Raw genomic sequence first — 23,799 nt, 5'->3', positions numbered from 1 at the left:
TAGGCGCTTTTCTCTGCAATGTCTCCTGCATGTGACCAGAGCACTATAAAGTTTGAGCATTAACTTCTCTGACCTATATTTTACTGTTTCGGCTATGTAGAATATAGGTCAGGACTTCTAGGGCTGAACCTTAACCCCCAAAAACGGGTGGGTTGGAGTTGGGTGAGAAGTTAAAACTTTAAAAATCTCAAACCCGACTCCAACCCGCCTATTTCCAGGTTTAACAGAGGCGGGACGTGCAGCGGGCACGATTGGCGCCCTAAGCTTTTTCAGCTTCATCTTTAGCTATTTCAACACCATTCATTAAGGACATGTGCCATCTATTTTTCTTTCTAATATGTAGCATTTTACACTTCTGCCATTGTTCTGCCAACTTACATATTATGTTCAACTCATTCTGTAATTTAAGCACTGTCTCCAGTAATTCAACTGCCCCTTCTAGTTTGGTATAATTGTAAATTTGGTCACTTTGCATTAAGTTTCTAAATCCATGCAAGTTAGAAACAGTAGTGGTCCCTCACCTCCCTGAAGCTCAATACCCCACTCTGACATAACTCTTCTAATAAGAATGTTTTATTTCCTACCCTTTAGCAAGTTTCTCATCTATTCCTAGCTTTTATCCTGAATTCCCACAGCTTTGAGTTAATTAAAAGCCTTTTGTGTGGAACTTATCAAAAGCATTTTGAAAGTCGAGGTACACTACATCAGAAGGCTCACCACAGTCCACTTGGGTTGTCACTTTCTCAAGGAAGTTAGGGATCTTCCCCATCTGGATCCATGCTGATGCTGTAAACTAGGTTACTGTTGTACAGATGATCCTCAAGTTTACACCTGATAACTGTTTCCATCATTTTACATGAAATTGAAATAAGACTAATGGGTATGTAGTTGTCAGTGTTTGTTTTTCATCCTTTCTGCATATGGGTACTATAGTAGGCTGTTTTCAATCTACTGATACCTCCCTACTGACTCCCTTGTGATTGTCAGTGCCTCGCAGATCTTCTCCCTAGCCTCTCTAAGCACTCGGGTTAAATAGCATCTAACCTTTGGATTTGTTTGTTTTGAGCCCATTCAGCCTCTCTATGACTTCTATCTCATTTACAATGAAGTCATGATTTTCCTTGGGACATCTTTATGTGGACAAGGCATATTGCTCATGTCCTCCCTTGTGAATACATGGAGGAAGTAGTCATTCAGAATATTTGCTATTTTAAGCTCCTCCTCAGTTTTAAGCACGTTTATGTCTTTTATGGTTTTCACCTCTTCTCCAACTGCCCGCTTGCTGTTGTATGACCTTTTAAAATTCGAAAATATTTAAACAACTGAATTTTTGGTTCTCATCTGAATATTAAAATCAAAATAATTGAATAGTTGTACGAGATCATAGTTACGACTAGTGATTTGCTGCTACTCAGATATCACCAGTTTCACTACCTCTGGGACTTAGTATACAAAATTAGTCTCGGACAGCAAATTGCACAGGATATGGATAGCCTAATGTTATGGTACTGGACTAGCAACCCAGAGTTCATGAGTACAAATCCCAGCACCTCAAGTTAGGAAATTGAATTTAATAAATCTGGTAATTTGTGGGGTGGCACCAGAAAAAAAATGATCAAGAAAGCAGCCAGATTGTCATTTAAAACAAAATCCAACTGGTTCACTGATGTCCTTCAGGGAAGGGAACCCGCCACCCCTACCTGGTCTGGTCTATATGCGACTCCAGTCTCACACTACCTTTCACAGCTCAAGTACAAATATTTTTTTTAAATTGCGCTGTATGTGGAAAGTGTTGAATTTCATAGTATTTGTCGTGGGATGTCACACTGTGCCAAATCATTAATCAGGGTTACTTCATGAGAAATGCATTTACAATTTTGCTACATGTAATGCACATTAGAAGTCTTACCCTAGGATGTATTTTAGACATTGACAATTTAAAGACAGGACCCTGTATCCAGTAATATTGTTAAACTAGAGCTAAAAGAAAATTAAAAAGCAGAAGCGTTTATCAATATCACTGAATTTCTAGCATTTGGGGTCCACATACATTTTGGTGGAATATTTGAAACAAAAACACTGCAAAGCAACTACAAAAAGACAACAAGCACCAAAATCCCTTTATTCCCTAGTTAGTAAGTTTCCAATATCAATCAAACCAGCAGAAAGACTACAAGATCTTTTAAAACTGAAGCTTGGCATCACCGAATACCTCCTAATTTACTTTATCTTGTTGCACTATGGGCTTTGGCCATTAACTTTAGCTATAAAAAGAGAGAATGATACATAACCCAGAGTACCTATAAAGGCAGAAAGAAATAAGCTTGCAAAACAAAAGAAAAACTGAATTAAATAATGTCTGGTTAAATGGCCTCCAAGAACTTTTTGCATTCTTAGATAATGTAGACATAGCACGTACCCAGCCAGTGGCAAATGGAATTTAACCCTGAAAAGTGTGAGGTGATGCATTTTGGGAGGACTAACAAGGCAAGGGAATACACAATGAATGGTAGGATCCTAGGAAGGACAGAGGATCAGAGGGACCTTGGTGTGCATGTACATAGATCCCTGAAGGCAGCAGGACAGGTAGATAAGGTGGTTAAAAACGCATATGGGATACTTGCCTTCATTAGCCGAGGCATAGAACATAAGAGCAGGGAGGTTATGATGGAGCTGTACAAAACGCTGGTGAGGCCACAGCTGGAATACTGTGTGCAGTTCTGGTCGCTACACTATAGGAGGGATGTGATTGCATTGGAGATTCACCAGGATGTTACCTGGGCTGGAGCGCTTCAGCTAAGAAGAGAGGTTGTTTTCCTTAGAGCAGAGAAAGCTGAGGGGGGACCTAATTGAGGTGTACAAATTTATGAGAGGCATAGATAGGGTAGATAGAAATGAACTTTTCCCCTTAGTAGAGGGGTCAATAACCAGGGGACATAGTTTCAAGGTAAGGGGCAGGAGGTTTAGAGGGGATTTGAGGAAAAGCTTTTTCACCCAGAGGGTGGTTGGAATCTGGAGCTCACTGCCTAAGAGGGTGGTAGAGGCAGGAACCCTCACAACATTCAAGAAGCATTTGGATGAGCACTTGAAACGCCACAGCATACAAGGCTATGGTCCAAGTGCTGGAAAATGGGATTAGAATAGATAGGGCTTGATGGCCGGCGCGGACACGATGGGCCGAAGGGCCTCTTTCTGTGCTGTATAAATCTATGACTCTATAGGGGAGAAATTGGGTATGTAGCGCCACTTGTTAGCGCCTAAAGAGGGCAGTCAGTGGCTGTAGCGCCACTGGCCGCGCCTCCCACGATATTCAGCGGGGGCACTAATGCTGGCATTAGCCTGTTGCGCTGCGCCGCCACCGATGACGTCATCGGTGTGCACAGCGCCCCATTAGCGCCCCGATCGCGATATTTGGTAGCGAACGCCGCTGTAGCGCCGTTCGCTACCCGCGCCCGGTTCACGGGGCCTTGCTGTGCCGGCAGTGGCGCAAGTTAAGGTGGAGGTGCGGGGCGGCCGCTTTTCTCGGCGGCCGCCTGCCAGCACCTCCGTCCCCGGCCTCCTGATCCCCCCCCCCCCCCCCCCCCCCCGCGGCATTGCTGGCTGTTTCCCGAGAGCCCGGCACTTCTCCTCGGTGCCGGGCTCTTTTGCCGGCACTTGCGATCAGGCCCCTCCCCCTTAACAATGGGAGGAAGGCCTGCAGTACCGCAGCGTGCCATGCCGCAGCGTGTGGCGCTGCGGCACGTTGCGCTGCGATATTCAGTTTCAGCGCCCTAAGAGGGACACGGAGCGCCTCGAGCCTCGCCCAGTCTCCCTCTAGGGGCGCTGAAACGGAATTTCTGGAGATCGGTATTACTCCGAACGCTGCGCAAAAATCAGCGCCCAGGCGAACTTGGCGCCACTTTGGCGCCTCAACCGAATTTCTAGGCCTTTGACTCTATGGATGACTAAAACGTGAGGAATGGTCAACTAAATTATCATTCACTCCAGTATAAAATATGCAGTATCACACATTTATCATTTTTAACACTCTCAAAACAGCACACTATCACAAGTTCTAAATATACATCTCATTTCAAGAATACAAGACTCAATTATGGTTGTAATTAAATCTCAGCATGTTTTATGCAGGAATATAAGACAAAGAGTTGACTGCACCTCATGGTTATAAACCACTTTGGTGTACAGGAGTACCCACTATTACATAGATAATTTTAAAACCTATTCTTAGACACAGAAAGTGTGTGGGTTGGGTCTTGAGCTAGACCTAGAAAACACAAGAACAACATTAACAAGTCTCAAAAGAGACTAGAGATCAGAAAAAAAAAATTCCTCGAGAATTGTGAACATGCAGAAGAAAATCCAAACAAAAGCAGTTGAAGGTGCGTGGATTAACAAAATAAAACTTTCTAGTTTAGAATGAGAATGAAGTTAACAGGGATAAGTATATGCAGATGTAATCAAATATTCCATGGAAACAATGGTCTCTGTCCTCCTAAAACCAAGAAAGTGTCATTTTTTTTTAAAGCAACTGGCTAGGATTGAATAGTGAAGATAGGGGATGGATATTCTGGAGTTCCACTTGATTATCTTCAAGACCAAGCAAAGATTACTGGGAACTCCCCCTTAAGGAATTAATTATGTAGGGTATAATATAGAAAAGAATACATTGCACAGCGTCCATGTAAGGAGTGGGCTTGATGGTCTGAGTGTCTTTTTCTCATTCCATGCTTTAAGTTCTTATCACAACCACATACGTGCACATTCTTTTTACCATCAGTTAACTTCCATTCCCACTTTTTTGGCCAACTGATTCATTGATTTAATGAGCCTATTGACAGCAAGCAGAAGGAGGAACTTTGGCTGATTCTTCCCCACTACTTAAACGTGAGGTGTTGATGCCAACTGCAGTGTCCTAATCACTGTCCTTTCTGAGATCAATTTAAGTATCTGGATCTTAAGGAAATGTATCATCAGGGCATTTTCTGTTTAGAACATTTTCTCTCCGTGTTGGTCATGTCCTCCGCAGGTAAACCATGGATTTCTTTATTAATGCCTCTTTGAAATTTTGTCGTATAATTGCAGGGGGGATTTTAATGCCACCCGCCTGGCAGAAACTGGGCAGATGAACAGTTAAAATGCCCCGGTTTACTTACCCGCCTGGATCCTGCCGAGACCTAGGGGTAGAAATTCGGTATCGCCCCGGTTGGGGCGCAATTATCGGCCGGGCACAAAGTTTAGCGACTGGCGCTAATTATCGCCTTCGACTGCAAACTTGGCTTCCATCGCCCCTGGAGGTGATTGGAGCGCTAAATCAGGCGCTACACACCTCTCTTAAGGCGCTAACGCCGAGGAGCGAGGCACTACCTCAAAGCGCTGGTGAAGCTCATGTGATGTCAGTCAGCAATGGAACACAGACACACTGGCGCTGGCAAGTTTTTAAAGGGGAGGGTCGATCCTGCTCTCCATCCACACCCTGCTCATTGCAGCCTTGAATCTCGGCCTGGAGAGATCTGTACATCAAATCTACTGGAAAGAACAACGGAGAAGCCCAGGAAAAGAGCTCAGAGTGCAGCCCCCATAGTCTCTTCTAAATCAATGCAAGGAAGGTCAAATCAAAATGAACCTGCAAAGTGCTGCTCAGTACCCAAAACTCCTTCACACAGCGTTGAATCTCTCCAGAAGTATGTGTCTCTCACTCTCTCTCAGAATGCGTGGTGCAAAAATGTTGCTGATAAAAAAAGGCAGGAAACGGTCCCTTCCTGACTGCAAAATGCTCCCCTCAACCTGTCGTTGCCAGCGGCAGGCGGTAAGGCAGTGGGGCGCCACTCAATATCCGGTCCGGGGCGTTGCACGCTCGCCTCACGTCATGATCTGCGGGTGCAGGAGATTGTGGCAGTAGTGTTTAGCACCGCCACAAAAACTCTGGTCACTTTCGCGAGCGGCGTAAACATCGCTGCGCCTGGGCGCTAGTTGCTTTGTGCCCCGTTAGTGCCCTCTTAGGGTGCAAACGAGAGGCGCTAATCAACCGAATTTTCCCCTCTACTCTTCGGAGTAATTGCCAAAGGCACCCCCCTGAAGTCAGCGGGGCCCTTTTTAAAATATGCTAATTGGGGTCAGATACAGCTTTCCTGCCAGGCGGAAGCAAATCAGAAGAGGAACAGGAGGCCGTCCTGGACGCACAAGAAAAGTTTAGGCCTCCCATACCCCAGGCTCCTCTCCATCCCTCATTTCCTCCTGCAAGACCCTCTCAGAACCCCCTTCCCTATCCTCTTGCCAGCGGGCAGGCATGGGTAGTCGTGGGCGAGTGGTTAAGGCGATGGACTAAAAAGCGATTGCGGTTTTTGGGCAGCACGGTGGCATAGTGGTTAGCACTGTTGCCTCACAGCGCCAGGGACCCGGGTTCGAATCCGGCCTCGGGCGACTGTCTGTGTGGAGTTTGCACATTCTCCCCGTGTTTGCGTGGGTTTCCTCCGGGTGCTCCGGTTTCCTCCCACAGTCCAAAGATGTGCAGGTTAGGTTGATTGGCTATGATAAATTGACCCTTAGTGTTAGGGGGATTAAATACGTGGGGTTACGGGGATAGGGTGGGATATGTGTTGGTGTAGGGGTTACGGGGATAGGGTGGGATATGTGTCGGTGCAGACTCGATGGGCCAAAATGGCCTCTATCTGCACTGTGGGGTTTCTGTGATTTCTGTGACATGGCAGGCCTATTTTCACAAGGCTGTCAACCGCATCCTGCCTGGATTGGTGGCATGGTAAAAAGGCCTGGCAGTTAAAATCAGCATGGACTCAAGCTGTAAAAGGCAGGTGGGAAACTTCATGACTCCCGCAGTTTCCCGCTGGGAGTTAAAATCGACCTCATGCTGTTCGAGTAACCCAAGACGGGGTCAATTTGTCCTTTTTGTCATGTTATCATTGTTACCATCCTTCAGCATTTCATGTAGCAAGCTAATTGCAAATTAACCCAAACTCAAATTACCACCAAAGCATGTTATATGATCAGTAATCAAAGGGCTCAGACTTGTAACATTCTCTTCTCCTGTTTATACAAATGAATGACTCTCAAATAGAAGAATCACTATATACACTTATTAAATCTGCATCTCCTCACTAAATCAGGCGCTACACACCTCTCTCAAGGCGCTAACGCCGAGGAGCAAGGTGCTACCTCAGAGCCCTGGCAAAGCTCACGTGATGTCAGTCAGCAATGGAACACAGACACACTGGCGCCGGCCAGTTCTTAAAGGGGAGGGTCGATCTTGCTCTCCATCCACACCCTGCTCATTGCAGCCTTGAATCTCGGCCTGGAGAGACCTGTACATCAAATCTGCTGGAAAGAACAATGGAGAGGCCCAGGGAAAGAGCTCAGAGTGCAGCCCCCATAGTCTCTTCTAAATCGATGCAAGGAAGGTCAAATCAAAATGAACTGCAAGTAATTAGTATGATACTACATACCAGTCCCTCCTTTTTCTTGTATTGCTGTTCTGGAAGGGAATTCAGTCTTTGGTGTCCTCAGCCGTCTGCTTCTTCTTTCCCCATCATGTCCTTTGGATGAACAGACATCTTCTTCACTATCTCTCCGACTCACTTCGAGACTGCTTGACCGTCTTTTGGATCCCTGCAATTTAGATTCCACTGCTGTCAAGTTTACCTTATGTACAATTGTTCTTTTCAAATGTGTATCAGGCACACCTATGATTCCAATTTATTTTGTTATCACTTAAAATTTACTTCTGCATTTATTCCCCCTCACAAAATAATAAACAAAATAATGAGTTAACAACTAAGAACATAAAGAATATGGCTGTAGTGGCTGCTTCCGCTGTTCCATTTACTATCATCACATTGAGGACTGTAGTTCTTGAAGTGGTTCAGCTGTCTACTGAAACAGAGAGAGTGCAGCACTGTCTCACACTACTGGTGTTGATCAACTATGAATCTTGTCACCTCTTATCCTCCTATTTCTCACCCTTTCTTTTTCTTCCCAGTTCCATGATGACACTGGCAAAAACATCTCAATCAAGGGTTGTGTTTTCTACATGAATAGAAAGCAAAGCTAAGGGTGGTTAGAAAGAAAGAACTAGTTCTTTATTGTGTACTAAGGATGTCACCAAACACTTCAAATCCACTGAATTTTCTGAAGTTCAGTCACTGTTATTATGTAAGCAATTGTGGCAGTTAATTTATTTTGATGGTGTTGGTTGAAAGAGAAAAATTATAGCCAGGAGAAATCCTTGTTCTTCAAATAGTGCAATGGGATCTTTTATGTCCATCTGAACAAGAAGTTAGGGCTTTGGTTTAATATCTTATCTGAAAGACAGCACCCCCAACAATGCAGTCATTCAGTACTGCACTGAAGTATCAGCCTAGATTATGTACTTTAGTCCTGGAGCGAGCTTGAACCAATGACTATGAGTCAGAGGTGAGATTCATACCATCAGAGCCAAGCTGACACTTAGTGGTTGAAATCTGCCAACTCTGCCATCCTTGGAGGAGAGTTATAGTCCACCTCAGACCTTAACAGATTATTTTCAACTACATGGCTATTAACTTAATCACCACTGATACTCATGAGTGATTCTTGGCAAGAGGGAAAGGCAGGATGGAGATTACAATTGCACCCTTGGCTTGACCTCATCAATAGGGAACATCATACCTTTAATGTAGGAAAACGTCCCAAGTTGCTTCATTACGTAATAAGACCAAAATTGACAATGAGCCAAAGGAGAGATTAGGATGGGTGACTAAAAGCTTGGTCAAAGAGGTAAGTTTTAAGGTGGGTTTTAAAGGGGGAAAGAGAGGGGGAGAGAGGGAGAGGTTTAGGGAGGGAATACCAGAGCTTAGGTCCTAGACGACTGAAGTCATGGCTGCCAATGGGGTGGGCGAAGGGAGTGGGGGACGCAGGGGTGAAGCCATGGAGGGATTTTAATACAAGGATGAGAATTTTAAAATTGAGGCCTTGGTGGACTGGGGGTGGGGGAGGCCAATGTAGGTCAGCGAGCACAGGGGTGATGGTTGTGCGGGACTTAGTGCGGGTTAAAATACGGGCAGCAGAGTTTTGGATGAGCTCATGTTTATGGAGGGTGGAAGATGGGGGCTGGCCATTGGAATAGTCGAGTCTGGAGGTAACAGAAGCAAGGATGTGTGTTACAGCAGCAGATAAGCCAAGGCGGGGCAGAAATGGATGATATTACAGAGGTGGAAGTAGGTGGTCTTTGTGATGGACAGGATATGGGATCAGAAGCTCAGCTCAAGGTTAAATAGGATGCCTGGGTTGCAAGCTGTCTGGTTCAGCCCAAGACAGTGGCCAGGGAGGGGGGATAGAATAGGTGGCTAGGAAACAGAATTTGGGGCCAAAGACAATGGCTTCGATCTTCCCAATGTTTAACTGAAGAAAATTGCAGCTCATCCTGGGACTGGATGTCGAACAAGCAGTCTGAAAACATAGAGACATTAGAGGGGTCGAGAGATGTGGTGGTGAGGTAGAGCTGGGTGTTGTCAGTGTACATGTGGAACCTGATGTCATTTTTGGATGACGTCGTGAGGTGAACCATGTAGATGAGAAATAGGAGGGTCCAAAGATAGACCCTTGAGGGGCTCCAGAGATGGTGGTGCGGGGGGTGAGAAAAGAAGCCATTGCAGGAAATTCTCTGGCTACGACTGGATAGACAAGAGTGGATCCAGGCGCAGACAGTCACTCTCAACTGGACAATGGAGAGGCATTGGAAGAGGATGTTGTGGTCAACTAAGTCAAAGGTTGCAGAGAGATCGAGAAAGATAAGGAAGTATAGTGCACCACGGTCAAAGTCAAAGAGGGTGTCATTTGTGACTTTCATTAGGGCCATTTCAGTACTGTAGCAGGATGGAAACCTGATTGGAGAGGTTCAAACATGGGGTTGAGGGCAAGATGGACAAGAATTCAGGAGGGGTCAAGATTGTTTTTTTTGAGGAGGGACAAGATGATGGATTTGAAAGGGAGGGGTCAGTACATAAGGAGAGGGAACCATTTACAGTATCAGCTAGTTTGATTGGCGCTATGTTAATGCTGACAGTGATAAATTTAAAATAGATGGGCTACTGCTGGCATTAAAATATCACCAATCAGAAAATGTAGGCTCAAATGCCCAAAACAGAGATTTTACCTGTTTAAACAATATCTTCTGAGATCTCAGTTGTCCAGAATTAGTCCAGTGTCTTTCACAGTCCACTATCTAGTGTCTGTGCTGGGATGGGATCAGGGTAAGGACATTTTAATAACTCAGTTTTAAAGGACATGAGGTATTTACACTTATATTGGTTAATCTTGCGCTTATCAGGTTATAGCATATTAGCGCTGGGAAATAGAACACTTCCCATTTCAGGCACAGTGTCAGTATCAAGGATTCCCACATCAGGTACAGCGCAGTAAAGCTCCATAAACTCTGCCCGACAGTATGCCCGAGTACTAACATCACACTGCAGTACACCATGCCATTTTTTTCTATTTCCTACACCAGCAATCTTCTGCCCTCTCGCAGTGAGATTGCAAATTTAGTGCCACATTTGGGACAGTTTTGTACTGCAAGTCTGGATTAAGGAATGTGATAAGTAATTTCATATAGGACCCTTAAAGCCAGCAGACAGTGGAGTTTCTCTGGTCTGGATTTGAATCCAGTGTCTAGGCAACTGCACCACCAAGCCTCTTATCCATTAGTTATGTAAACTGGACTCTGACAGGATTTGAAATACTGTGACATACTTGAAGGAGAGAGAAAACTATTTTTTTTATATGAAGGTGATTAAAGATCTATAATCTACAAACAGAATGAAAAAATGTGGGCATGGGCCAGGTGAGATCTTATATACAGTAGAATAGTGTGAGTTCACCTAATCATATATGACATTAATTCCTTAAAAAGGGACTGTGTTCCTAGATATTTCCCACTCCAAACCCTGCCCCTTCATGGGTAGAAAAGGTCTTATTACAAAAATGGATGTAACATTTCTTATCCAAACTAAAAGAATCATACCATCTTGTCACTGTCAAAATCCCTTTCGGCATATCAATTGTTATTACAGTGGGGAAGAATGAAGCAGTAGGATACTCATAGGTTTGATGATAATACATTTTACACATGCATATGACATACTTGTACTTTCACCACCTAACTTCAATTGCAAAAGTGTTCAACCTCATTTTATAAAGCAAATCTGGCCAATCCTAAACACGGTAATTATATGCAGATTTCATCGTATTGTGATCAATGCCGTCACTAGGCTTATTTAGCCTATTGATACAATAAGTTGTAGTAAGAAAATACTGAAACTAACATTCTTTAATACTGCGTCATGTGCTTCTTGTGTGATACAGTACTCTTATTTCATCATCTTAAATTACTGCCACCACTATCCCCATTAGTGACAGACCTGTAACCACCAGTACCTCATATGCTTCTACTGTACAGCGCAAAATGCTCTCGCTACACAAACCAAGTTTGGATGTACAAAGTCATCTAATTCAACTGCTTGGTGCTTTACACATTACAAGTAGACACAATATGAAAATTCCACACATCCATCATCATGCTTTATTCAAATCCCAATGACAACATTGGTTATGCATTTATATTTTGTGCCATTGCAACATTTCTTTGTCCAAACTCACAGTAATTGGATCAAGATTTTGACCACTGTTCAACTTTGGGCTTATAGGCAAGAAGTACTGTTTAATTTACTGAACACTGGCATTGTCTGTTTTTTATTACATCAGGAAACAACGTACTATCCAATAAATATTCACACTTCTACATATTAGGAACTTATATCGCATAAAACTAATTTTTTCCTTTTGGCTAATATAAATTCATATGAGCCAATCATCTTAAAATGTATTTATAGAGTCACTGATCAGAAAAATTCCTCTGGTTTGGTTTTAAAACCTAAAGCTAATGCAGAAGTAAAATCAAATTGCATCCTTATTATAAAAATGAGCAGAGCTACATCACACAGCTCTGCTTGACATTGCTTAATGAAGATTATGGTAATTAGAATGAAAGAAAATTAATACAAGGAAAGACATAGGTTAAAGTTCATAATTTACCTGAATGGTCTGCTGTTCCCGATTTAACCTGTTGGAACTCACAATATCTTCCTTCTTAGTGCATTTGAGCTTCTTCCCCATACAGCTAGATGGGTTTGGACTGCACCCAACTGAATTAGGTCCTTTGCATTTAGAAACTGGATTCTTCACTGAACCATCCTTCTTTTCTTTGGTAACAGTACGTTTGACTGGTCCAGCAGCACAATGTTCTTTCTCATTACACATACCTTTAGTCATTGATTGATCCGCATCTGTAGATAATTTGGAGGATGTTATACTTCCACTTGCTAACTCCTGTATGGTCGCTACCTCTAAACTCCTGTTACTTTGCGCTTCTACAACAGGAAGATCTTTATGACTATGGCTCTGATTAATTAAGGGCTGATTGCTCAATGGTAAAGAAGTAATTACTGCTTGTCCTTCTAGTTCCTTATTTTGAACTTTTTCATCTTCACCCACATCACCCGTCGAATGCTTCGAATTTCCACTCGTAACTCCTTTATTGGCTTTACCTATTGTATCCATCTTGATTGTGGAAACCATATTCTGTTGATCTTTCTGACCATTTTTGTTTTTGTTTTCAGAAGGTAAATGGCTTAAGTCAACTACATTTGCACTATTGGAGGCTGGTTGGTTCAAATCTTTGGAAGGAATACCTTCCTTACTTATTGCATTTGGGGTGAATGATTTCGGACTGTCCTTGTTATTTTCAATTGCAAACAGCTCCAAAGCCCTGTTATGAACTATAGACTCCAAGTTGGATAATGGTGACCCCATTATCTGTAGCTGGTCTTCCTTTGTCTTTTCTCCATGGATCTTATGAGGTGTCCACACAGCTCCTAAATGCTGTGGGCTTTGAAACAAAGTATATCCTCCTCTGGAAGATGGCAAACCATAAGGAATTCCTTGAGTTAGTGGGAGCTGCGATGCTGAACAGCTGCCGTTAGTTAACAATGGTGAATGATGAAATGGAGTTTTATCTCTCGCTAGAGAAAGGTGGTTAATGGGAATGCTACTTCTAATGAGGAATTGGGGATATGCATTTGAATGAAATGGTGCCACTTCACTGTTGGTGGATACAAAACAGCTGTGCAAGTGATTATTAGTTTCCTTTACAACATGACCTCCATATGCATCTTTTTTGGGCTCCCCACTTTTTTTACCATTAGGAAGTGCCAACTGGCGATCTCCTTGGTAAACAATGGAAATTGGTTCTTGTTTAGCAGCACTCTTGGGATCTCCATTACCAAGCTGTAACATAGACGCAGGTATAGCATTGGCCACGCCGACAAAAGTGCGTGGATTATGGTTCACCAGGTTACTGGAACCTTTCACCCAGGACCAAGTTGGATTCAATGGCTGAAAAGTTAAAGGATCAATTGGGTTCTTTTGCAGAGTAGCCCCATTTCTTATAGTATCTGGATAAACCACGACTGGAGGTGTTAAACCAAAGCTTCCTTTAATACTGCTGGTACTGTAGCTACTTTGAGGTATTCGTGGGGTGAGGCCGTCACTTTTAGAGTGCAATACAGAGAATGATCTATCCCCTTTTACAGGTGTTAACACCGGCATAGGTGGTGTTTTCCGTAGCTCAGGTAAAGAATTCTGTTTAATCCCTATTCCATGACAGCTTGATTTTGCTGACAAATCAAGTGGCAGGTCATGGGATCCCTCTGAATATATTTGCTTCTCAAGTTGAGGTGGAGATCTGAATACCATGAATGGAGGTTGTGAGTTTTCTGAGAGCCCAAGTGAAGGTTGATGAGTAGGAGTGCGCTCAGGAAGTTTGGGTAACCGGCTGTTTGGGCTCCTCCGTGCCAAAGATAATTCACTGCCCAGGTTGAAATAAATGTGGGAAGGTGGTACTGAAGTATGAGAAGGGGGAGTTAAAAACTGTTGCTTCTGAGATGATTCGGATTGCATTTTTGTTTTCATGAAAGGAGAATTAGAATAATCAGCAGTATGTTTGGCCTTGGGTTCTGAAGTCAAGGGTCTGCTGAGGGTCAGTGGATGAGAATATGAATGTAGATCAGGTGCTAAATTAGTGCTGCCACCTTTACTTTGTAAAAATGATGGTACTGTCTGCACTCCTGTAACTCCTAAAGTTGTCGGAAGGGAAGGTGCAACATGAGGATGGCCTAAGTTTGGCGGTGGTAAGTACATCAAATGTGGAACATGGTTAAACACTGGTGGAAAATAAGGTTGAGCAACTTTCTGTAAATTCTGGGATGGTGATAAACAAGGTTTGTACAAGTTTAATGAATTCAGTGCATTAAAAGGGTGGTGACTCCCTGATATAGCACTGTCTAATTGTGGATCAATCCAGGGGAGTCCTTGATACTGAGCCTCAGACCCAGGAATCAATTTTTGTTTTATAGTCTTTCCCAGTTCCCCAGTGTTATCCTGAGTGCAAGTGTTTTTTGACAGAGTTTGTTGTGCTTTCCGATGCATACCCCCAGTCTCCAAATTTTTTATTTTGTTATCTCCATTTTCTGGCATTTCCCCGTGCAGCAATTTACTTTCCACATTGGTAATTCTGTCAGTCTTTAACTGTGAGTCTGAAGTGGTCATGAGGGCGACCTCCTCTTCTTTTGGAACAAATCTTTCAGACTCATTATCCTTGCAATTTTGAAGTCCCTCCTGCAATAAGTTACTTTCATCCCCCTCGACTTGTTGGACACCATTGCTCATTCGTTCAGTCGCCACCTAAAAAGATACGGCAATCAACAGAGATTTCAATAAGACTAGTTTTCCTATAAAACACTACTTTATATCACTACTAATAACTATGTGTTTTTAAATTAGTCATGAGTTAAAGTAAGGATTTTAAGAATAGTCTTGAAGTGTCAGAGGTAAAACTGTGTTACTGGGAATCATTTGCAATTACTTATACTTTAGTGCTTTTTAAGGGAAAAAGCCTATTTTTACCTTCCTTTCCCAAAGGTATTGACGCTTTCTAGAGTATGGGTCCACAGGCATCAGCAGCCCTCGAGTACCTCACCCAAGTGTCTATTTCTCATCTGCGAGCCTAGATAGTGAGTTTTTAAAACATTTGTTCTTAAGACGCAAGGGATGCCACCAAGCCCACATTTATTGCCCTTCCCTAACTGCCATCAGATGGTGGTGGTGGGCCTAAGCAGCAATTGTTTTTACAATTATGTGGTTTGCTAGCTACTTCAGAGGATATTAAAGCCCTGATTTTAACTCCCACTGGGAGTCCTGCCAGCGGGGGCTGAGGTGGATGGGGAATCGTCCGGCCCTCCGTAGCGGGAGGCCCGGGAGATTTTAACTCCAGGGCCTCACCTGCATGAACCCGGTCAGTTTCCCACTTGTACCTGGCAGGAAGCACTAATTGGCCTGTGGGTGGGAGCAAGATTTTGGGCGGTAGGAAGTAGCCGAAGGAATCGTCCCCAGTAGTTAGGTAAATGGAGTGGGGTCAGGAAGGCCTCACGGTCAGGGAAGGGGGAGGGAAGGCTGTGGAAGAGGAGGGCCAAGGTTTCACTTTGTGGCTGAGATGAATACTCCTGCTCCTCCTGGCCGACAAGAAAACAAACAGAATTTAAAATAACTTACCTCTCTGGGCCTCTTCGGGCTCCGAATCCATTTGCCGCCAAGTTGGACTGGCAGGAAAGCCACAAAGACGTCCCCATGCAGGCCTCGGGTTAAAATTGCAGTCCGGCCCCGATGTCATCATCGGAGCCCAATCTGATACTTGAAGAAGGACCCTGCTCCCTACCGGTGGGTGCCCCGCTTGCCTGCTCAAAAGAGCAGGTTCAAATTGCAACCCACTTGAAGGGAAGATAAGTCGCAGCACCCATTTTAACTGTCTGCCCGCCCAGTCCCCAAGTGGCCAGGGTTAAAATTGTTCCTCAAGAGTCAACAACAGAGTGTGGAACTAGATTCTCGTGCAGGCCAGTTCAGGCAGGGGTGGCAGGTTCACTTCCCTGTAGGACACTAATCAACCATTTCGGTTTCTAGCAGCTCTCATGGTTATTTTTTCTGGTGTCAGCTCACAGATTACCAGATTTATGGAATCCAATTTAACAACTTGCCATGATGGGACTTGAGTCCTCCGAGTTGCTAATCCAGTGCCATAACTGCTAAAATACTCTAATTCGTGTCCACAGGCTAGTTAATTATGCAGGGCATCACAGTCAAACCAAATCCTATCTTCACTAGATGTTCACACATTTGCGGTTTCCAGTGGGAGCAAGACCTCCTAGTCTATGATTTAGTGCTACACTGCCCACGCCAATACCCACTAGGCTATTAAGGAGGCCCAGGAAAAAGTTTTTCAACAATGTATCTTTGAGACGGAAAATAGTAAGTCATTGATTTCTATCACCCACACCACAATTTTTTTGAAATGGAATATTAAAATAAATCTGAGGAACTCTTGAGTGTGGGAGTCTGGAAAGGGGTGAGTGACAAGGAGGTCTTCTAAAATGTTATTAGTTCATGTAAATCACATTTTGCAGATCACAGTTGTGATCTAAACCTAAAAATGACATTAAAATGCACATATTTTTCAGAACAAAAACAAAAGATTGTCTTAGATTGCTGAAGGACTTTATCTGTGCTAATTTTTTTTTAATGAGGGTAGGCTCGACTTGAGCATACAAGGCCTAATTTAAAAACGGACTTGCATTTTATATAGCATATTTCACGACCTCAGGAAGTCCCAAAGCGCTTTACAACAACAACAACTTGCATTTATATAGCGCCTTTAACATAGTAAGATGTCCCAAGGCACTTCACATGGGCGTTACCAAACAAATTTGACAATGAGCCACATAAAGAGATATTAGGACGGGTGACCAAAAGCTTGATCCAAGAGGTACGCTTTAAGGAGCGTCTTATAGGAGGAGAGGTAGAGAGATGGAGAGGTTTAGGGAGGGAATTCCATAACTTAGGGCCTAGGCAGCTGAAGATACACCTGCCAACAGTGGGGCGATGGAAATCGGGGATGCACAAGAGGCCAGGATTGGAGGAGCACACGCAGAGGGTTGTAGGGCTGGAGGAGGTTACAGGGGTAGGGAAGGATGGGGCCATGGAGGGATTTGAACACAAGGATGAGAATTTTAAATTCGAGGTGATGCCGGAATCGGGTGCTAATGTAGGTCAGTGAGCATAGGAGCGATGGGTAAACGGGACGTGCGAATTAGGATACGAGCAGCAGAGTTTTGGATGAGCTCAAGTTTATGGAGGGGGGAATTTTTTTTTCTTATTTATTCTTCATCCTTAACATATCTCTTATATGCCTTAAGGTACATGTCTCCAAATCCCTCACTTCAACTTAATGGCCCAGATTTTCCGGGGCCTATGACCGCATACATGGTACGTACGCAGCCATTAGTGCCTTGCAAATTCCGGGTTTATGTAAGGGCTGCGCATGCGCGAAAACCCGGAACATACGATCTGACAAGAATCTACTTGACAGATCCTCCGCATGCGCAGGAAATGGACATTCGTTGGCAGAGAGTTGGGCTATTTGCCCAATGAATGCTCATGAAACTTACGCTTGATAAAAGCAGCATAAGGGTGAAAATAAATATTAAAATTAAATGTTTTAAATAATTTTAACATTCAAAAACCTGTAAAATAAGTGTGTGTTATTTTTGGCCCCTTGAAAAATGTTTACATTTATTTTTCAAAAAATAAATGTTTGTTTTAAATGTTTAATTAAATTGTATTTTAATTAATTTTAAACATGTAATGATTTTTTTTTATTTCAGTGCTGTAAATGTGTTTTTGGGTGATTCCTATTATGCTTATGGGGATTCTGTACATAAATGGAATCCCCATAAGCATAACGGGAATTCCCTTTCTGATTGGGATCACGTGGGTCGGCCCAACCAGAGACACTTGCGAACCGTATGCACCCCTGGAATACGTGGGCCTCTACGCAGACCTATGCATAGAGGCCCAGGAGCGCGGGTCTCCGTGGATCCAGGACCATCAGGTAGGTGCGTAGATTTATTGCGGTTCAGAGGCATCCGCCCGCAGGAAGCCTCCGACCGGAAATTCAGTTTAGACTGCTTTTTCCTTTTACAGGAAACTTTGTGCTATCCAGAGGTTGAATGTCCGGCAGCTTCGATCTAACGGCAGAAATCAGCAGCCGTTTTGGTTAGGTTTTTTTTCTTCTCCTAGCATTCTTTTCACAGGCAGGCTCTGGAAAGCGTCTTTGTAGCTTAACAACAGCTTCAGAGACGCTTCCAAGCTACTGGGCCGAGTGTTTACAAGCTGTTGCTGAGCAACAGTGTTTGTGGTCAGATACGGCAGGCTCTGGAAGGTGTCTCTGTATCTTAGCAACAGCTTCAGAGACGCTTCCAAGCCACGGGCCGAGTGTTGACAAGCTGTTGCTAAGCAACAGTCTTTGTTGTCAGATACGGAGATGAAAAGCTCCTATCTGATAACATTGACGCTGGTCTATCCGGAAGTTTTGAGGCAACGGCAGCAGCTCGGTCCCGTGGGTGCCGGATAGCACAAAGTTTCCTGTAGTACACTTACTCTAACCGCCTCCCCCCCCCCCCATCTTACTAGTTTAAATTCTCTCCAATTCCTCAATTTAGCGTCTCTATGGGGATATTGTAACCGGTTTAGTATAGGATAAGCCCATTCTGTCTATAGAGCTTTCTTCTGCCTTAGAACTGCTCCCAGTGTCCTAGGAATCTGAAACTCTCCCTTCTACACCATCTTTCTAGACACACATTGATGTATCTAATCTGTTTCTCCCAACTTGTTCTGCTACTGGAAATAATTCTGCAATTAATGCTCTTGAAATCTTGCACTTTAATCTAAATCCAACTCCTCCAACTTTCTCCACAAGATCCCCACTCTTTCCATGTCAGTGGTTTCTATATGAACCATGACTTGTGGTTGGTTTCCTTCCCTTTTCAAAGGTTTTCCACCCGTTACATTATTTCCCTTACCCTGGCATCCGGGAGGCAACACACCATTCAGGACTCTCAGTTATGGATGAAAAACAAGCTGTCTAGCCTCCAAATTATGACATCCCCATGATAACCACTCTCCTGTTGTTTTCATAGTTACACCCTCTCTTTTCCCCATGGGTAAACCCTTGCTCCATGGTACTGTGGTGTTGCCCTTAATTGCCCTCCTCTTTGTCTGATTTCGAATGGAATGTAAAACAAGCTGCTGATTCGCTATCTCCTATTTTGTGCTACCACCCAGGACAGTTTCACTCCCATGGAATCAAAACCAAGGGCACTATTCAGGCAGGGTGATAACTGAACCAAGCTAGGGGAGGGGAGAGGAGGCAGATAGCAAGGGGGAGGAAGGAGAAGGGGACAAGAAGAGGATTGAAGTGGCTGGGAGTGGTGGAAAAGAAAGGAGGAGCAGAGTGAAGGGGGAAAGGAGGAAAGGGGAAGTGGGTATAGAGGGGAGGTGGGACAACAGGGAAAGGGGAAGTAGAGAGGAGTGGATGAGGAGAGAAAGGGGAGAGGGTTGGGAGAGGAGAGGAGGGGGAGAGAGGATGTGAGGAAAGAGGAGGGGGAGGGGAGAAAGACAGATTAGTTTTGGGGAGAGGAAAATAGTCTCTTAACGTTATATTTACACATGGTTTTTCAATCTGTCACATAATGTTACATTTACAGTGCCACCTACTAGCGCAGTACCTTTGGAATGTTGATACCACTCAATGTTTTATTAGATAATATATAATTGACTGAGTGCATAGGGAAAGACTATTTTCCCTATTTGGAGAGTCAGTTACAAGGGATCATCAATTTAATATTGTGCCTGAGAGTTGGAGAGATTAGAAGGCATTTCTTTATGCAGAGGGCTGCTGGAGCATGGAATGCTTTGCCACAGGGAGTGATTGAGACAAAAAACACTGTACCTTTTAACAGAATACTGGATAAGTGTTTGGAGCAGAAGATACTGAGCTATGGGAAGACAGTGGGGCAATGGGATTCGTTCTCAGCTGCTCTAACAAAAGGCTGGCACAGATACAGCGAGTCAAATGCTATTAACTTGTATGGTGCTGTGCATGCATCGCTGGCCTAATTCCTGATCCTAAATTACTATACTCCTAATTTCTATAGATTTCATTAATTAGAACAAACTGTCACTTACCTATTTGGTCTAGCAGATTCAGGACCACTCTGGTTCAGTGCCAAATTGCTATTCAGCCCAAATTCACTTTCTTACTTACTATCTGCAAAGACTCACTTTGTCAGCCTCTCACAACTACATCATTCATTATAAAATATTATACTGAGGAGGTGAGTTAAACGTGAATTGGTACAAAATCAGAACCATGTAGGTGGGCCTATCACTCAACATTATAAAAACAGATTATCTGGTCATTATCATATTGTGGAAGCTTGCTGTGCGCAAATTGGCTGCCGCGTTTCCTACATTATATCAGTGACTACATTTCAAAAGTACTTCATTGGCTTTAAAGTGCTTTGGGACGTCCTGAGGTTGTGAAAGGCACTATATAAATGCAAGTCTTTCTTTTCTTTCCTAGCATACTACTTACTACTGACCTAGCATTACTGCTGCACGCATAGCAGAATATAATGCTGCAAAACTGGGAAAACCTGTTAATAGACAAAGCCAAATGCAAAGTCCAACATTTACTATCAAAAGAGCACAAAGGTTACAAGTTGGTTTGAAAGGAGAGGACTCGTACTAAGAATTGCCAAAAAAAATTAGCAACACAAGGGGATAGTCTTGAACAAAGAAAGGTATAGTGTTTTATATATATGTTGAATCAAAATGAAGAACAAAAAAATGTAGCGATATCAAATCCAGATTAAAGACTAAAGTTCACTCCCACAGGCAATTCTGTCACACAATGTGTAATAAAAGTATGCTCCCACCTCTCAGATTTAGAATCAAATCAAGGCCAAACAAACAGAATGAAAGCCTTCCACTGTGTTTGGATGAGCTGATCAATCTCGCTTACTTCAGTGTGGTTGTTAATACAAGAATCTTCCGTCCCTACTGGCTGTGGAGCACTTTTCCTGGATTCTGCATCTGTGAGTGAAGATCTCCTATTAAAAAAAATGATTAATTATTACTAGTAGATCTCCTGTGACTTTGCTCATGGGTAGTCCAAGGACAGGAGTACAGTTTCTGAAGCTTATTATAGTTCCACTCTTGAGGTCTCAGGTGGAGAATCAATCTCTGTTGCTGCTGCTAACATAGATGCAGTTTGCATGCAAGATATTATCCACTCTTAAGTCAGCATTATTGTGCCCCCATGCTCTACGTCACTTTCTAGCAAAAACAACATATGCTGTGTGCTTCACTGACAGCACTGGTCCATGCAAAAGTAAGCATGTTCACAAATGACTGAGATAAGACACTGACCAGTTTTCTTCACAGACATCATTGACTGTCACTCATTCTTTATGGATGGAATAAATCAGTCAATTCCCATCAATCTCACTCTCAAACACAAACTGAGGCCTTACCCTCTAAATCCTTGCCCCTGTCTTGCCTGCTTTACCGGCATTGAACCAATGCCCTATCACTCAATTATCATTGGCCAATGAGTTTGCTAGGAAACATTCTGAGCATAGGTCAATTGATTACTATTATCAAAGAAGATTGGTAGAAAACAATAATCCTGTCTGTAAAGAAATTTGTCCCAACTCTCAATGACAATTTTAAACTAATGATCCTCGTCCTAACCAAAGGAAATAGTCTTTACCTATCCACTATCAAAACCCCTTCAGTTTTAAAAACCTCCATTAAAATCTCCTCTTAGCATTTTCTGCTCCAGTGGAGATGGTTCTAATATCTCAAGTCTTTCCTCACAACTATGGTTTCCTATTCTCATCACCCTGCTGAATCTGCACTGTATGCTCCCTATTTATTTAATGTCCTTTCAATAACAGAGTTCCCAAAACTACACATAGTGCTCTAACTGTGGCCTAACCAATTTTTATATAAATTTATCGTTATTTATTTGCTTTTCTACTCTATGGGCAGGATTTTCATTGGGCCGTGGAGGCGGGATTGGAGGCAGGATTGGAGGCGTGTGGGGGGTTAAAATCTCAAAATCAGGGGGCACGAACCCATCCCGCCCCCAACCCGCCTCCATGCCAGTTTCAAAGGAGGCGGGTACCCGACCTGTGCTGGGACCCGCCTCCCCGAGGCGGGAAGGGGATTAGTGCCAATTAACTGCCTGTTAACAGGTAGTTCACAGGCAGTTTTTAGCCTAATCCCTATTTTTATTCCTGAAGTGTGGGGTTCCCGACGGCTCCAAACCACGCCAAGTTAGTGAGGCGGACCATCGAGCTGAAGGGTTCGAGATGTCCGGTGTTCAGGTGAGTGATGGGTGCATGAGTGCAGAGGTAAGTGTGTTTGGTGTGTGTAAAGTGTTTAAAGAAGTTTAATTACCTTTACAACCTTCCTTCCTTCAGGTCTCGGGAGTCCCTCATCTCACCGACATAGAAAGCAGAATGGCCGCGAGCTGTCAAAAGTTGCAGCATTCAGCTTTCTGTTCTGGAGAGATCTCTAAATCAGCCTGAGAGGAAGGAATTAACTTTGTGTACAGATTGTCAGTGTTTGACAGCTTCACAGAGCAGTCAAACGCTGATATTTCATCTGTCAAAAGTTCTTGACAGATTAAATGTCACCTGTTGCCGGGTGGCCCTTAATTGGCCTGCTGAGCCTGCTGAGCTGGCTCAACAAGGTCAATCAAGTGAAAATCGCGTGGGTTGGCCACAACTCGATGGAGGCGGGACTACAACCCCGAAAGTTGTGGTCCCACCTCCTACACGCCTCCAGTATCAAAATCCAGCCCTATGCTTCTATGTATAAACCCAAAATGCTGTTGGCCTTTTTTATGGCTTTATCCACCTGCACTCGCACTTTCAGGGAACTATGTATTGAATTCATAGGTCTCCCTGTTTATTCACATCCTTCAGCACCTTTCCATTGAGTGTATACTCCCATTCCTTATTTTTCTCCCAAAGTCTATCACCTCACACTTACCATTTAAATTGCATCTTCCACCTGTTTGTCGAATCTGCTAACCTGTCTATGTCTTCCTGAAGGCTTTTACAGCCTTCCTTGCTATTTGTCAAGCCTCCTACTTCTTTTGTCAACAGCAAATTTTGGGATTGTGTTCCCCAAATCATTGAAATTATATATCAACAACAAAAGTGGACTTGCATTGACTCCTAGTACACACACTTCCAACCTTCTCCAATCTGAGAAACTCCCTTAACCATAACTCTTTGTTTCCTGACTGTCACCTGGCTTCCTGTCAATACTAATATAAACAAAAAGCAAAAAGCTGCCGATGCTGGAAATCTGAAACAAAATCACAATGCTAGAAATACTCAGGTGAGGCAGCTTCTGTAGGCAGAACAGTTGAATTAATCGTGGTTTCCATCGCCTGAGTGGTAACCTAGCTGAGCAGATCACCCGACCATTGTAAAACCTACCCGATACTCGTCCCATTGAAACGGGAGCGCCTAGGCAATGAAGTTGAAAATTATCCCCAATGTTTCAGGTGTAGACCCTTCATCCGAAATTACAGATGAACCACATTAAAAAGAAACAGAACAGAGGGAAGGGAAAAACACACAAATAAAGACTAATACATAAGAGAAGAAATAGAATGACCTGTAAAATGCTTCAATGGAAAACAGAAGATGGTTAAATGGCTGAAGTGTTATTAACATGAGACAATATAAAGCATAATGAGAGAAATTTACGAGGCTCAGAGAACAT

At 43.4% G+C, this 23,799-nt stretch overlaps 1 protein-coding gene across 1 annotated transcript in view; it reads right to left on the bottom strand.

Moving 5' to 3' along the window:
- Positions 1-23,069, bottom strand: part of LOC147125093 (BCL-6 corepressor-like protein 1) — a 100,006-nt gene extending 76,937 nt beyond the window's left edge. The window contains exons 1-4 of the mRNA XM_085991614.1: positions 23,056-23,069; positions 21,017-21,104; positions 12,082-14,787; positions 7,458-7,620 (exon numbers count right to left, since the gene is read on the bottom strand). Of these exons, the coding sequence (XP_085847740.1) occupies positions 7,458-7,620; positions 12,082-14,787; positions 21,017-21,104; positions 23,056-23,069 (2,971 nt within the window). The remainder of the gene's footprint in view (positions 1-7,457; positions 7,621-12,081; positions 14,788-21,016; positions 21,105-23,055) is intronic.
- Positions 23,070-23,799: the final 730 nt, after the last annotated feature.

Source organism: Somniosus microcephalus, chromosome 1 (assembly GCF_052327205.1).
Source record: "Somniosus microcephalus isolate GS21.2 chromosome 1, FLI_Smic_1.0, whole genome shotgun sequence".
Classification (NCBI taxonomy): domain Eukaryota; kingdom Metazoa; phylum Chordata; class Chondrichthyes; order Squaliformes; family Somniosidae; genus Somniosus; species Somniosus microcephalus.
The sequence above is the reverse complement of the archived record's forward strand: the minus strand, read 5'-3'. Positions and strand labels throughout refer to the sequence as shown.